The following is a 15,899-nucleotide window of genomic DNA, read 5'->3' as shown; positions in this document are numbered from 1 at the left end:
CTGACATTCTGTGCCCTGGGACTCAGAAGTGCACGAATGCTTCTCTGGTTGGAGCCACCCAAGGCCCAGGTGGGCCAACACCATTCAGGATCCCAGATGCCCAGGGGAGAGCCTCTAGCCGAGCAGCACTTCCCAGTCAGATCCATCTGTCAGCCTCTTGGGCCCAGAGGGAATGAGCCCAAGGAGGGCAGTAACCACCATTACAGGCACCTACAGTTGGCTGAACGCCTACTGTGTGCCCGGCCCTGTGCTGAGGGTTACAAGGAGATCATCTCACTTTTCCTCCACTGACTCTATGAGGCAGACACTTAGGACACCCACATTGCAGATGAGAAGACTAGGGCCCAGAGAGGGTAAGTGCACTGCCTAAGGTCACAGCTAGTAAGTGGTAGGGCTGGGATTTGAACCCCTGTATTTCCAGTTGTGAACCCTGTGTGTCTCAGGCTGGAAGAGATGTGAGATAGGGAAGGGCTAGAAGGGATGGTTGGGGTGGGGGAGTGGGGGGCAAGGGATAAGTAGGATCGAAGAGAAGGTCAAGGTGTCAGTCCCAGACCACCAGCAGAGGCAGAGCTGGGGAGAAGAACCCACAGCACGTTATTCCCTACACAGGCGGCCTCTTCAGCTACAGCCCAGTGTGGGGAAGGCAGTTTTGTCTGAAGGATTTGGCCCCAACCCACAGACCCTTCCCTGCACCCCTTCTCCACCAGCAACTTCCCCTTCCCCAACATATACACACACCCCAACAACTTCCCCCAGAAAGATCAGGGCAGGAAGTCCCCGGGCAGGAACTCCCCAGGCAGAAGGGGGCCACCAGCCTCCCCCCTCCCTGACAGGGTCCAGCCACCCCGAGTCCCTTGCTCCCTCCTCACCCCTCCAAGGACAGCCTGTGCTAGCTGTTAGCTGTCTCCATGGTAACAGCCTGGGAAGCTGAGGGCCGGTTCTCGGAGAGGAGGCTTCTGGGAAATGTAGTCTTCCAAGGTTGTGTGGTCCCTCTGCCAGTGGTGCGCTGGTATAGTGGGGCATCAACTCGTTAGCTGTTAAACTTTCTGAAATTTTTGTGAAACACAGCCATTATTAAAAATTAAAGGGACAGCCAGGCACAGTGGCTCATGCCTGTAATCCCAGCACTTTGGGAGGCTGAGGCGGGTGGATCACAAGGTCAGGAATTCAAGACTAGCCTGGCCAATATGGTGAATCCCCGTCTCTACTAAAAATACAAAAATTAGCCGGGCGTGGTGGCATGCACCTGTAGTCCCAGCTATTCAGAGGCTGAGGCAGGAGAATTGCTTGAACCCAGGAGGCGGAGTTTGCAGTGAGCCAAGATCATGCCATTGCACTCCAACCTGGGTGACAGAGTGAGACTCTGTCTCAAAAAAAAAAAAAAAAAAATTAAAGAAGCTGGGCACAGTGGCTCACACTTGAAATCCCAGCAGTTTGGGAATCCAAGGCAGGAGAATCCTTTGAGCCTATGAGTTCAAAACCAGCCTGGGCAATATAGTGAGACCCTCCCTAGAAAAAAAAAAAAAAACCAAGTGGCCGTAGAGTTATTTACAACACAAAAATTAGCAAATGCCACAGACCAGGGCTTTTTTCCCCAGCCAGCCAGTTGTTAAACATTTACGAACACGCCACAGCCCCTGCCCACAGCATGCCGAATATGGCCTTGATCGAAACAGACAGAAACCAGTGTAGGGCCAGAAGTGGCTGCCAGCTGCAGTGGACAGAGCCAGGCTGCCTTGACTGAGTCCTGGGTTCTAGTCCAGGCTGGGGATCTGATTTAGTACATTACCTCGAAGTATGGGGAAAGCCTATCCATTAGGCTAGCGGCTCATGAAAATGTGTAATTTCTTTTAAATTCGAAGAAGAAAATGAGAATAATAATGACTATATAACTATGAATCTGCCCTGAATTATATTTGTGTTTATACCAATACGGTACAATATATTGTACCAAAATATTGTTTGTACCGATATTTAGGACCAATACGGTCCTAAAATATAATTTTTACTGTTTTATTTTTTGAGGGAGGGGTGCATGGGCCCTTTTTAGTCAGGGGATAGGGCTGCCAGGCTGGAATCCAGACTGTCACCATCCTGACGAGCGTGCACAGTTAGTGTTACTGCTAGAAGCTTAGGAATTGCCTCAGTTCTCGTGAATGATTTTCCCCCTCCCAGTTGGAATATCATGCAGCCATAAAAATAAGATGTAAAAGATCAATTGCACTGGGGAGAGCTCAGGAGATGCTGTGTGCATTTCAGTCTTGGTGCTAAGCAACCCATGATTACCTTGGTGGGGAACTGGCTGGGATGATGGCAGGAAGGGAAGAGGGAGAAGAAAGGAAAACAGGTAATGTGTTATGCTGACGGGATGCAGCATAGGCTTCATTTTCCTTTTTCAATCCTAGGCAACATTTAATTCCTTTTACATAGTTATTCATTCCTTTTTCTCTCTATACCCGCACATTTCCCACCTCTATAAGGCAACCATTCTAATATGTATTTTTTATTCCAAAATGAATATTGTTTTGCATGCTGGTATTTTTAATATGTTTAATATGATATTGAACTAATATATCCCTCTGGCTCTTATGTTTGCATGAAGGCCTGTGTTTTTAAGATCTCTCCATGTTACCGTGTGGATTCACACTCACTACCTCTTTGTCCTTCCAGTGACGGGCACTGAGTGTCCAAGTGTTCTAGAGGGAGCCTTGAACGTCCCCAAGCATTAATAAAGTTGTTTAGGTTGTTGCTGGAAAAACTGAAAGATCAAAGAAATGCTAAACGTGCCCCAGCCCTGAACCAAATTCCTTAAACCCTCATATAAACTTTATAACTCCACCACCTCATTATGGACAGACACATCTCCCTTCTTGCTGTCCGTCATTTCCCTAACCAATGCTTTGGCTGGATACAGATCAACCCTGTGCTTTGTGCTTATTTCTTTGGAATTCCAACCTGCCCTATCTCGTGATGGTTTGGGGCCGTCTTGAGCGAACTCCCCAGCAAATGCTGGGTGGGCTAGACAGACCACTCAGATTTGCTACCAATTCTCTTCCACCACAGACAATGTTACACAGGTCCAGAAGGGTTTAGATCTGGAGGAATGTTTCTTTAAGATAAACACCAGGGACAAGGTTGCAGACTCAGTAGATGCACGTGTTTTTTTCCAGGCAGCTGAAGCAGTCTAGACTCTCCCTGGCTCCCATATTGTCCCTGCCCATTGGTACCATCTAGTTTTCTAATGCTTGTCAATTTAATAAGGATACAATGAGATCTCATTGTCATTTCAGTCAGCAGCTCCCTGATGACCAATGATTTTAAATGTGTCTTCACGAACTAATGTGTTAGTTTTAGGTATTTCCTCCTCTGAAAATGATGATGCCACCCTTGTCGTGTATTAATTCCCCCAAGTGTCCATGGGTCTGCCTCTGAGCACTCCGTTCTGTTCCACTGATCTCCTTTCTTATCCCTGAACAGACACCACGTTGCATTTACCACGCTGGCCTTGTAATATCTTTATGTCTAGAGGTCAAGTCTTCCTTCTATGCCCTTTTTTTTTTTTTTTTTTTTTTTTTTTTGATACAGGGTCTAGCTCTGTCACCCAGGCTAGAGTGCAGTGGTACAATCTTGACTCTCACTGCAACCCCCGCCTCTGGTGTGCCCTCTTTCATGAAGATTGACTTAGCTCTTTGAGGTCTACATACCTCCATGTCAATCTTAGAAGTTTTTGGAGAATCAAAAAAAGATAAAATCAATCAGAATATTTAATGTTTCTTTTCTTTTATTTTATTGTGAAGACAGGGTCTCGCTATGTTGCCCAGGCTGTTCTGAAACTCCTGGGCTCAAGCAATCCTCCTGCTTCAGCCTCCCAAAGTGCTGGGATTAGAAGTGTGAGCCACCATGCCCGCCCCAGAATCTTTATTGTCATTGCATTAAATTTATTAATTAATGAAGGATTGATACCTTTTAATGTTAAGTTGTCTCGCTGACAGCATGGGGCAAAGAAGTCTTGTTTCCTGTGTATTTATGATGTAATGAAAAAATACAAGGAAGGAAGACATTCGGGCAGAACCGAGAACCAGGCAGGGGCCATGGCAGAAGGGACCCTCTCCGTGCCCAGGACCTCATGAGACTATGGCTAAGGCAAAGCTCTGGCTTAGTCACATTCACTCTGGGCCAGGCAGGCCAGGCAGTGGGCATTCCTTGCAGGCACTGTCTCATTTATTCATTTCCTTCATCACCTTGTGGGGCAGCTACTGACATTTCTGTTTTACAGGCTCAGTAGGTGAAGAATTTACCCAAGACAAGTTGCAAAGGCAGAATCTGAAACTGGTGAACTGAGGCCAGGGTCTGCGCTCCCACCTGTGATGATGGCCCATCACCTAGGTTGCTACTGTCGCTGTGCAATGGCGGAGGAACTCCATCCATCCGCTCTGGGCTTTGGGGTGTATTCTCACCGTAGACCCCTTGGCCTTATGGGTGCTCAGCCTGGCACTTGGAGTGCTTCTGCAGGAACCCCGGCAAAAGGTGATAAGGGCCTCCAGTCCCTTGCCCCCTGACTAGCCCCAGGGTGGAGAGCCAGCCAGAAAAGCAGTACATCCCCAGTGCTAGCCACACCTCCTTATCTGCCCTCTCCATCTGAGCCAGGAAGCTCAGCCATCAGGGCTTGCGGTCTTGTTGGTCCCACATCCCACGGAGAAGTTTGGGAAACTCTGCAACCCGGGATTTCCCTTGAGACTGGAGGTTGGGACCACATGATAATTCTCCTTTTTCCTTCTTGTTCTTCCTCCTTTTCCTCCTCTCCTCCTCTCCCCTCCTCCTCTCCCCTCCTCCTCTCCCCTCCTCCTCTTCCCCTTCCTCCTCCCTCCTCTTCCTCCTCTCCTTCCTCCTTCTCCTCCTCCTCCCCCCCTTCTCCTTCCCTCCTTCTCCTCTTCCTCTTTCTCCTCTTTCTTCTCCTCCTCCTTTTCCTCCTCCTCCTCCTCCTCCTTTTTTTGGAAACATGGTCTCAATTTGTCACCCAGGAGTTCAGTTGAATCGTCACAGCCCACTGCAGTCTTGAACTATTGGGCTCCAGTGGTCTTCCTGCTTCCTCCTCCAAGTAGCTACCATGCCTAGATACTTTTTTACAATTATTTTTTGGAGATGGGGGGTCTCGCTGTGTTGCCCAAGTTGATCTTGAGCCCCTGGGCTCAAGCAATCCTGTTGCCTCAGCCTCCCGAAGTGCTAGGACTACAGGTGTGAGCCACCAAGCATAGTCAAGGACCAGGTGATAATCCTTAAACTCAGGGACTGCTCTGGGAGGAGGAATTGGCAACCCAGGGAGGCCTGGCCCCGGCTTCAGCCCAGCCCATGGAGTGACCTTAGCTGGGCAGGTGGTGGGGCCTGTCGGGGCCTCCGCTTCCTCATGCCATTACCCTTGGCTGGTCTTTCTTTAAATCAAGGGGGGGCTCGGGGAGCTGACTAACTCCTGCTGAGTTCAGTGCTGGGCACTTTATTTCTGTCACTTCATTTAATGCTGTCAGGATGAGGTGAGGACTTTATAATTCCCATTTTATAGATGGGGAAACTAAGGCTCAGAGAGGTGATGTGACATGCCCAGGATCACACAGCTCTTAAGTAGCCGAGCCAGGAGTTAAGCCCATACCCATCAGATGGTGGAGCAGCCATTTCTCAGGTTACTCACCCTGAGACTTTGAGATAAGGGAGTCAAGACCTTCCGCGTGGGAAACAGATGTCTGCGAAGATAAGCCCCAAAACACACCAAGTTTGTCTACCAGAACTGCTTCTGTGGCTCAACTGATGCAATGTCGACACCCTAGATTTCCCTTCCAGGGACACAGCGACTTGCATAAAGCGAGGGCCGCCTTCCTGCCTTTCAGCTGCTTGCGGGCTGGGAGGGAAGCGAAGTGCGTCCACGTGCGGTCAGCATTAGCACTGGCACCTGGACAGGGAGGTGGGCTGCAGCCTGCAGCTTCAGGGGCTATTGGGGGAGGCCTAATAGTGGCAATAACTTCTCACCAGCAGACAGGGCTTGATGGTCCGCAGAGCTCCCTGGAGGGGCTTGGGGGCCGGGTAGGGAGGATGGTTGGTGAGTTGTGGTTAGAGTGAGGGATGGACTTGTGCAGTGCGGCTCCAGGGAGGCGGATGATGTCAACACGCACCACTCCCCATGTGTAGGGGGTCGCTGGAGCTGGGGTGGGGCCGCCATCTCTGCACCTCTCTGCCCCCATTCTCCCTTAGTGTCGGCCTGTCTCTTAAGTCTCTCTCTCCATCTCTGTATCTCTACCCCCATTTCTGCTATCTCTGCCTCTTTTTGCTTCCTACTGAGAAACCTGCATGTGATTGTGACATGGAGGCCCAGCTGCCAGAAGCGCCCTACCCAACTTAGGTCTGGCCTGAGACACCCCCTTAGCTCAGGGCTCTGCCAGGCTGGTGCCAAACTCATACATCCACTCATTCAGCCAACAAGTATTTATTCAGGGTTTCCACAAGCCAAGCACTGTGCTTGGCCTGGGCTGGAACAGTGAGTGAGGCTGCCCAGGTCCTTGTTCTCTGGGAGCTCAGGTTCTAGCGGCAATGCCCAGCCCCTGCTCAGGGAGCCCTCAACCCCACCCTCATCCCTAGCCCCACAGGCTGAATGAATGGGAGCACCCCCAGGTATGCTAAGCCCTAGATCGGTTTGCCTTCTACCTCTATGATGACAGCAGGTCAGAGGTTGGGCCACCCACGTGGCAGAGTGGGGAGTGGAGGGTTTGCCCGAGGTAGCTCGCCCACTCAGTGTTCTCAGAAACGCAGTGTCCCTGGACACCTGCAGGGCTGCCAGCACCCTGAACATGCTGGGGTCTCTTCAAGAAGGGTGGGCTCTGATGGGCAGAGACCAGGGGCAGACTGGGTAGGGGGATCAACTCCTACCCACCAAAACTAACCCCCAGTACCTGAGGGCACGCTGGCCTCCTGAATGCCCCTCAAGGTTACAGGCATGCAGAGGCAGAGTTGTGGGAGGCCAGTGACAAGGAGGAGGAGGGGAGAGGCTGGGGGCTCCTTCCAGGGCTACACAAGCCACAGACTCTCTTCCCTTGCTGGGACCAGAAGGTAGGTGAGGGCTTTGCAATGAGGGCAGGGCATGGAGGTGACTGTCACTCTTTGCTGGCAGGGGGTCTCAGGACTACAGGAACTCTAGACCCCTGCAAACATGCTTACATGGACTCTCATGTGGACCTGTAGTTGGATCTGGATGGGACATCTGAAGCCACGTGGTCCAACCTGGTCCTCTCCTTCCCCAGCCACATTATACAGAGAAAGGAACTGGCCCAGAGGGAGGCGTGGGGCTGCCCGAGGTCACACAGCAAGTCAGAGCTGAGTCCAGATTGCAGGGCCGTGCCTTCCTATTCTTGAGACGCGGAGTGGGCTTGGTCTAGTCGTGCAGTAGAGGAGGAGACTGTGGTGCTCTGACTTGGGAGGTAGAGGACGGTGAACCAGCAGCAGATGAAGACACCTGTCAGGGAGGAGAGGCCTTGGTGAGCCTGGGGAGGGGTGGGCAGGGAGTGGGACAACCTGGGCTGGTGGCTGCTGAGAGGGAGGAGACTCACCGTAACTACTCAAGAACTACTGGAAAAGTCAGGCAAAAATGCAACCATTACACAATCACTTCAAAAATGAAATGAAAAAGAACCAAATAGAAATCTTGGAAATGAAAAACAGAGACCTTCAAAGAACATATCTACCTATACCTATTACAGAAAAGAAAGAGCAAAATTGAGGAATTTTCAGACATACAAAACAACCATCATTCCTTCTGTAATATAAAGGATTATTAAAGGAGGCACTCCAGCAAGAGGAAAAGGGAAAGTGTGGGGCACAAGAAATTATCGTTAAGTACAGAACATGACTTAGAAAAACTCTGTGTTTCAAGGAAATCTATAACCAAAACTCTATATACAAGAAAAATATTGAGAAGAGTTCAATGGGCAATTCAAGGTACCAAGGGCTCTGTTGTATTGGGGGGAAGGGAGAAAGGCAGAACTCAGACCCAGTGGAAATGAACTCAGTAGAGTGAAGCGTGCAGGCTTACATATTAAGGAAAGAATAGCGATGTCATCTATAGTTTCAAGGTGACTTTCTTCCCAACCATCAGCCCCTGGGATTCTCCAGGCATGGACTCATGATTCTCCAGCTGCAGACAGCTTCAGATGGCCATATGGTCATAATTTCTATGATTATTAATATAGTTCCTAGGTGTTGAAGACCTAGTGGTTCCCACATATGCGTTGCCATTGTTCATCATGCAATCTGTCAGGCCAGGTGTGATGGCTCATATCTGTAATCCCAGCACTTTTGGAGGTTGAGGCTAGTGGATCACCTGAGGTCAGGAGTTTGAGACCAGCCTGACCAATATGGCGAAACCCTGTTTCTACTGAAAATACAAAAATTAGCTGGGTGTAGTGGCATATGCCTGTAGTCCCAGCTACTAGGGAGGCTGAGACAGGAGACTTGCTTGAACCCAGGAGGTGAAGGTTACAGTGAGCCAAGATCATGCCACTGCACTGTAGCCTGGGTGACTGAGCAAGGCTCCATCTCAAATAAATAAACAAATACATCTGGTGAGATAAGTATGGGATTTTCCCAGTTTTGAGATGAATGAGGATGGGAGGAGCTGAGTGACTTGCTGGTGATGGATGGGGCTAGGATTTGGACCCAGGGTTGCCTAGTCCCAGTCACTAAGCCGCAGTCTCATGGGGCACTGGGAGCCAGCCCTGCTCTTGGGGGCTTGTACCCGCTGCATCTAGGAGGCCTGGGTTTCTAGTGACTCCTCTGGACGGGGTGAGTCTCGTCACTCCCATCTTGGCTGTTTCTCTCGCCCTCGGGCTGTGATGCCTCTCTGAGCTGTAGATGTAAGAAGCAAAGAGAACACATACAAACTACAACCCATGCACTGCTCTTACTCCTTTGCTGGGATCTCAGAGGAAGGGCCCTGTGGGGGCCGGTAACAAACATAGCAAGCATTTCCTTCCTTCCATAGATCCCTGGAGATCCCGTCGATGTCAGGCGGACATCAGATCCCATGACTCTGCCCTTCTGGTCACAGCTAATTGGACCAGAGATGGACAATAGACACCTGACTTGCCAGGTCATGTAGGGTTATGGCAGCCATGTTGGATAACCATTTGGGGTCATAGTAAAGGGTGAGTGGAGAGAGAATGAAGGAGTTTCCACGGACACTAGGTGAGAGACTCCATAGCTCCAGAAAAAAGATGGAGAACGTATCTGCTTTGGTTTGGATAGCTTTTTCTGATCCTGGTAGCAGCTCCCATGAGGGCAGCTGATATGTCTGGGATGTTCATTCCCTCCGAGTCTCATGTTGAATTGCGATTCCCGACATTGGAGGTGGGGCCTGGTGGGAGGTGCCTGGATCATGGGGGCGGGTCCTCATGAATGGCTTAGCACCGTCCCCTCGGTGATGGGTGAGCGGTGATGGGTGAGCGCTTGCTGGGAGTTCATGCAAGATCTCATCGTTTAAAACAGCACGGTGCCTCCCCACTCCCTTGCTCCCACTCTCGCCATGGCTCCCCTTTATCTTTTGCCATGATTGGAAGCTTCCTGAGGCCTCACCATGACACAAATGGACTAATACAGCAGCCACACTTTGCTGCCCTGGATCCTTGCTCTGAATATTTGAAATCAACATCCTTGCCTTGCGCTAGCCTGAGCAGAGTCCTGTGTCTTGCAAACCACCCTCTCCCCCACCTGCCAACACCTCCTGAGACAGACAACACAGCCCACCACCTCCCTGGCGCAGGAGCCTCACCTTGCAAGGAGTTGAAGAGTGCGAAGATGTAGACAGTGGAGAGGCCCAGGGGGGTGAGGATGACCAACCCCCACGTCACACCCACCAGGCTCGAGAGGCCCAGCAAGGTGAGCACCTTCTTCCGGTTCTGCCCCCGCTCCTTGACCGCTGTAACACTCGACAGGGTGAAGATCTTCCAGGTCACCAGGGCCAGGACCACCATGCCAAAGAGGAAGGTGATGAGGAAGTAGCCGTGGACGGTGATATAGAGGGCATACGTGGCCGTCCCATCACGGAACCAGCATCTGGAGGACAGGGGCAGTAGTAGTGGGACTGGGAGAGGTGCCTCTGGCCAGCAAGCCCAGGAAGTCGTCTGGCTGAGCTTTTCCATCTGTGAAGGTGCCTCTCCCATTTCCACCCATCAATCCCCATTCTCCCACTGCAGAGGGGCCATTATCAGGCTCCTGTCTGGTGTCTCTTTAATGCCAACGTGACCTCAAAGGCCTGTTTTGTTGGCACCATATGATGTACAAAAACTGAATTAGTGGCTGCCTTTAAAATCAGAAGATTTGATATAAACACCCAGATTTTCTGCTTCTTCTAGAAAACCATACAACTGGCAGCTCTGTGGATGCCCTCCTGAAGGACAGTAACTGGCCGCCCATTAGATGGGTCTGTGACTGCCAGTCCACTGCAGTCCCCACCTGGCCCAATGCCTGCACGTATGTGACCTCTCTGGCTCCTGGGACCCCTGCTTTTGAGGCCCTGGGGACAGGTCCAAGGCCTCGCCGGCTCCTCCTAGCACAGAGCCATAGGCCCAGTGGTAGGTGCCCCATGGACCCCAAGGTGGCAGTCTAGAAACTCAATTCCGCTCCATTGCCCCCTGCACTGCAGGGCAAAGTGCCTTAGAGAGCATGTTGATCCATTCCCCCATGCTGCAGATGAGGAGATTGAGGCTCTGGGAGAGACCCGGCCTGCCAAGGTCACATGCACAGCAGGCAGGGCAGAGCCCGGACTAGACCTAGGCTGCTGGGAATCACTGGGCAGGTGGTGGTCTGAACAAGGGCAGCTGGCTGGGCTGCAGTGGGGGCTGAAATCCAACACACCCTCCCCTCTCCATGCTGTGCACCCAGCATGCGGACGGGGTGACCTTCTTCACTTTGCCTTAAGCTGCCATATGGGCTGGTGTTGGCCAGGCTCGAGTAAGGCACCCTACCTCCTGGTCCAGTTCTCCCTCTCCTTTCTCAGGCTCCCTCTCTCATTTCACTTCCTCTCTCTCTGTCTCTCTCTCTCTCTCTCTCTCTCGGCTTCAGTCTACTCCTCTGTGCCATGAGCTGGCTGGATCTGAGGATTCTTCTGGTCTTGACATATGTGGTCTCTTTTCCTAGAAATCCCTCCTCTCCCCACCTCCCTCCAGCCCCAGTATGTGAAGCTGGGGAACTGGCATCACCCCGGCTCCCACAGCTGCCACTCACAGCTCCAGAGAGGTGCGGTTCTCCCTGTCTCGGATGGTGTAGAGGCCGTAGCTGTTGGCACTCCCAGTGCCGATGACCATCAGGGCAGGCAGGCCTGGGCACAAGGGGAAGTGGCATGGCATCACGGGGGCTCGCTGGCACGTCCTCCTCCACATCCCCTCCAGATGCCCATCCCTCCAGCTCTGGGAACCCCTCCTCTCTCTCTCCCCAGGGCTATTTCCCTCCGCACCCTTGGGGCCAGCCATCTATTCTGTCTGTCCAGGCAGCACCTACCCCAGCCCACCAGGCTCAGCTTCAGGAAGTAGTGCCCGAAGTAGGTGTTGAAGACCCTGACGGCGAGCAGGTAGAGGTGGAAGGCTTCCAGGCCCATCCAGGTGAAGACACAGAGCAGGAAGTAGTGGTAGACGGCCCCTCGGGCCCAGCAGGCGGTATCAGAGCCCTTCGAGCCACTCCCCACAGTGATCAAGAAGGCCAGATTCAGCAGGAACAGGCTGCCACTCAGGGCCACATGGATCTTAGGGGCATCTTCTGACTTGAACCTCTGCCGGGAAAGCCTGGAGCGAGAAATGAGAGGCCCCAAGGGGCCGCAGCTCCCATGGGAGCTCCCACGGGGCGCTCAGGCCTGTCCACCCCAACAGCCCATGGCTGTCCACCCCCAGCACCAGCTCCTGCCTGCTCAGGCAGCTTCCAGCCCTGCCGGCAGCCAGAGTGGGAGCGTCCTGAGGCTCAAGTCCGGGAGCCTCCCATAGCCACGGGGCTCTGTGTGTTCCGGATCCTGTCCACCTCATCCTTGATCAATGTCAGGCAGGAGGATAGGGAAAATGAGGCAGAAGAATAGCGAGGGGAATTAAAAGTTGGACAAGGGGCAGAATAAGTAAAAGCAGAAAACTGAAGCAAGGTGAAGGGGGTGGGTGAGCAAGAAGCATGATGAAAAGCAGAGGTTCAGCAAGCGAAACAAGAGTGATATAAAAAGGGGAATCCCACGGCCGGCAAGATCCGGACCAAACCACTAAGGGGCAGCTCTTCAGAAATGGGCATTTGCTTTAGAGAAAAAGTATCCTTCACATAGCCCCATATGATAATTAGCTACTTAAGGTTCATGCATATGGGCTGCATATCATGCACGTACTTAAAATTATGGGATGGAGGTGATGCATAAATGCACAAGGGCCCGAAGTAACTGAGCAACACATCTATCAATCAAAAGCCAGACACTGGCTAGAGATTAGGCAGCTTTGGGAAGAGAAGAAAAAACACACCTGGAACCACCCAAACTACACCAAGTGAGGCTGATCCCACTTTGCAGAGGTCAGCCCGCTCTCCTGCTCTGAGAGCGGAACACTGCGTGGAATACACTCATGTCGCTTTGCTTGGCTATCTGTGTGTGTCTCATCCAATTCTTTGTTCGGGGCGCCAAGAGCCTGGAACTGCGCAGCACCACCCGGTAACAGATGCATTAGCCCAACTGCATAACTTGCAATTCCCTGAATGCATGCTGATTTTGCAGGCCGCCCAGACTCTGCCAGGGCTCTTCTTGCTGCCCCCAATGCCTTTCCTCCCACCTTCTTTGCCTGACTCCTGTTCTTCTGCCTTTCAAACGCCCCTTGGATGTTTCCTTCTGGGGAGGCTGTCTCTGTGTGCCCCCTAGCTGAGCTGATTTGGACGTTTCTGCAGCATAGTGTAACTCCCCGTCCTCTCCCCCTTCGGGTCTCTCCTATGCGTGAATTCCAGGCCTAACAGTGGAGGGGCCGTGTATTCACTGGTGACGTGGATGGACAGGCAGGTGGATGCATGAAGCTGAAAATGCAGTGGAAGAGCAAGGCTCAGAGAAGGACGTAGTCTTGCGGGGCGTAGAGCAGGGCAGGGCAGGGGCTCCGACCCCAGGCTCCAGACTCGCTGCCCAGTGACTCACCAGGCTCACCTCCCTCTCTCTGGAGCCCCTTGCTCTGAATTCTTAGCAAACCAGATCCAAAAGGGCTCTCAGCCGAGGGAGGGGGGCCCCGGGGCTTCCTGGAGGAACATCTGGGGTCATGTCTGCCTCACCTGAGATACCAGGCCCCACCCTGGGGAGCTGGTGGCAATTTCTCCTGGCGCTCCAAGCCCCGCTCACAGGGTCCAGCAACGCAGCCAGCTGGCAAGGCACGCTCAGCTTGTTGGGGATGGAGACCGTGTCCTAGGCCAGGGCTTGGGGGGTGGGGGTAGGGGACACCACTTACACTCATGGGTTGGTCTGTGATGGAGTGGTAGGCCTAGTGGGGGCTGGAGCCCAGGGCCAAATGGTGACACAGAGGCACATGGAGAAGGCAGTGGGACAGCCCTGGACTCAGGGGCAGGAAACCCAAGGGCTGCTTTAGGCCCCCCTCAGGGACCCCCAGGAGGCTGGGGGACAGGACAGGCTGGGGCACTGGCTCCGCTAGGCACCTTCAAGCTCGCAAGTTCTGTGGGTCCCTCAGCCATGGCCTGGGTCCAGGCGAGCGAGGCTGCTGCACTCCCTGCTGTTTCTGCCTGACCTGCACTCACTCCCCCTTCTGGACACAGCCCCAGGTCTCCCCGAGGAATGCCCGCCTGTCCCCACTCCCAGCGATGACATAAGTCAGGGGCCAGGGGTTCTTTGTTAGCTCCAACCCAAGAGCAGGCATGTGGCCTGGCCAGCCAATTCGTGTATTCTAGCCCTTGACCACCGTGACCCAGGCAGGCATGGGCGCATGGTCCAAGTTAGACCAGTAAGACAGGTCTGGTGTACACGGGATAACACTGCACAGGCTGATACACGCAGGCATGCACACACATGCTCACACAGGGCCAGTTTCATGAGCACGTGACCTCTGCAGGGCCCCATTCTCAGACTGTCGCCATCTTGACAGTCTTAAAATTTTTTAAGGGGCCATATATTTTTTTCTTTTTCTTTCTTTTTTTTTTTTTTTTTTTTGAGATGGAGTTTTGCTCTTGTTGCCCAGCCAGGGGTGCAATGGCATGATCATCCGCTCACTGCAACCCCTGCCTCCTGGGTTCAAGCGATTCTCCTGCCTCAGCTTCCCGAGTAGCTGAGATTACAGGCACGCGCCACCACCCCTGGTTAATTGTTTTGTATTTTTAGTAGAGACGGGGTTTCACCATGTTGGTCAGGCTGGTCTCAACTCCTGACCTCAGATGATCCGCCCACTTCGGCCTCCCAAAGTGCTGGGATTATAGGCATGAGCCACCGTGCCCAGCCTTTTATATTTTCATTTTGGACTGGGCCCTGCAAATGATCTGTGCTGCACACACACACACAGACACACATATTAATATATGTAAAAAATGGTGAAAACTGAGCAAAGACTATATTCTGGTCAACAGTACTGTACCACCAGCTGCTGGTTTTGATATTGAACTACAGCTGTCTAGGATATATCCATAGGGGGAAGCTGGAAGAAGGAACCACAGGACTCTTTGCACTATTTTTTGCAGCTTTCTGTTTATAATTATCTCAAAATAAAATGTTAAAAAAAAACAACCCTTCTCAATCCTGAGATTTAGCTTAGAATACTTGGAAAGAGGAGACCTCTTTTATTTTTGCCTAAGCAAAGGAGCTGTGACGCGATCCTGAGGCAGCCCCCGAGGGTAAAGAAACTGCCCGACGTGACTGTCAAGGAGTGAGCAAAGCTGTGAGAGGCAGAGGGAGACCAAGTCTTGGGGACCTCTTTTGAGCCCCTGGATCAAACCGTGCCTGAAGTCCATACACCTTGGGTTTTTCAATTACATGAACGCTTTTGACTATCTGCTATTCTCAGTTACATGAACCACACATTCCCTGCTACGTTTAAGCCAATTTGAGTTACGTTTCTGCCACTTGCTCCTGAAATAGCCCTGACACATTTCAACCTCCAACCCCATTTTGGGAGAAGGACACTAAGGTGTGGAGAGGACATTAGTCAGAGGCCACACAACCTGTGTGCTTCCCAACCAGCCCTGCTGCCTCTCTTGAGGGTGGGAGGGAGACATGGTGGGGAGGTGGGGGTCACTCACCTCAGGACAGCATAAAGAACAATGGTGAAGGCCAGGAAGATCATGGAGACCCCACAGCCTGCCTGGGAGATGCGTGTGAGGATCTGCACCGTGGACTGGTCCAAGATGGGTCGCTGTGGGTGACCCCGGAAGCAAGACCATGTCATTTGGAAGCCAGGCCCAGGTACCCCAAGACCAGGCAGCGCCCTCCCCTAGACAGGAGCTGGAAGACCCTGGGACAGCTGGGATCAGAGTAAAAGGGGCTGTTACCAGGAGCAGGGTGAAAAAGGTCAGGTGGTCACAACGGCATACGGTCCCCTCGGGTCCGACCTCCGTGGAGCAGCCCTCAGAAGCCCAGTCTCCAGTGGGCCCTGGAGAGGAGGCCAGGGGAACAGAGGGAAAAGGAATATAGAGAGCAGAGGGAAAGGGAGGGGAGAGGAGGGGAACAAAGGGGAAGGGAATATAGGGAATGGGAGGGGATGGAAAGGGAGGGGAGGGAGGGGAGGGGAAGAGAACAGAGGAGAAGGGAATATATGGCGGGGAGGGGAGGGAAGCAGGGAGGGGAGGGGAGAGGAGTGGGGAGGGGAGGGGAGTAGGGAGGGTAACGGGGAGGGGAGGAGAGGGGAGTGGGGAGGGGAGGGGAAGGAATGGGG

The 15,899-nt window shown here is 52.6% G+C and overlaps 1 protein-coding gene across 6 annotated transcripts in view; it reads right to left on the bottom strand.

Annotated features, from left to right (window-relative positions):
• Nucleotides 1-6,456: 6,456 nt before the first annotated feature.
• ADGRG3 (adhesion G protein-coupled receptor G3) overlaps nucleotides 6,457-15,899 on the bottom strand; it is a 23,933-nt gene continuing 14,490 nt past the window's right edge. For 3 of the 6 annotated variants that reach the window (XM_032284012.1, XM_032284008.1, XM_032284013.1), the window contains 7 exons: nucleotides 15,517-15,617; nucleotides 15,268-15,380; nucleotides 13,303-13,443; nucleotides 11,533-11,813; nucleotides 11,260-11,353; nucleotides 9,806-10,089; nucleotides 6,457-7,495 (listed from right to left, as the gene is read on the bottom strand). In XM_032284012.1, the coding sequence (XP_032139903.1) occupies nucleotides 7,386-7,495; nucleotides 9,806-10,089; nucleotides 11,260-11,353; nucleotides 11,533-11,813; nucleotides 13,303-13,443; nucleotides 15,268-15,380; nucleotides 15,517-15,617 (1,124 nt within the window). In that variant the 3' untranslated portion in view covers nucleotides 6,457-7,385. The remainder of the gene's footprint in view (nucleotides 7,496-9,805; nucleotides 10,090-11,259; nucleotides 11,354-11,532; nucleotides 11,814-13,302; nucleotides 13,444-15,267; nucleotides 15,381-15,516; nucleotides 15,618-15,899) is intronic. The other 3 variants (XM_032284009.1, XM_032284014.1, XM_032284011.1) reach the window with 2 other exon arrangements.

This window comes from Sapajus apella, unplaced genomic scaffold (assembly GCF_009761245.1).
Source record: "Sapajus apella isolate SASKATOON/1434 unplaced genomic scaffold, GSC_monkey_1.0 scaffold15, whole genome shotgun sequence".
NCBI classification, from domain to species: Eukaryota; Metazoa; Chordata; class Mammalia; order Primates; family Cebidae; genus Sapajus; species Sapajus apella.
The sequence above is the reverse complement of the archived record's forward strand: the minus strand, read 5'-3'. Positions and strand labels throughout refer to the sequence as shown.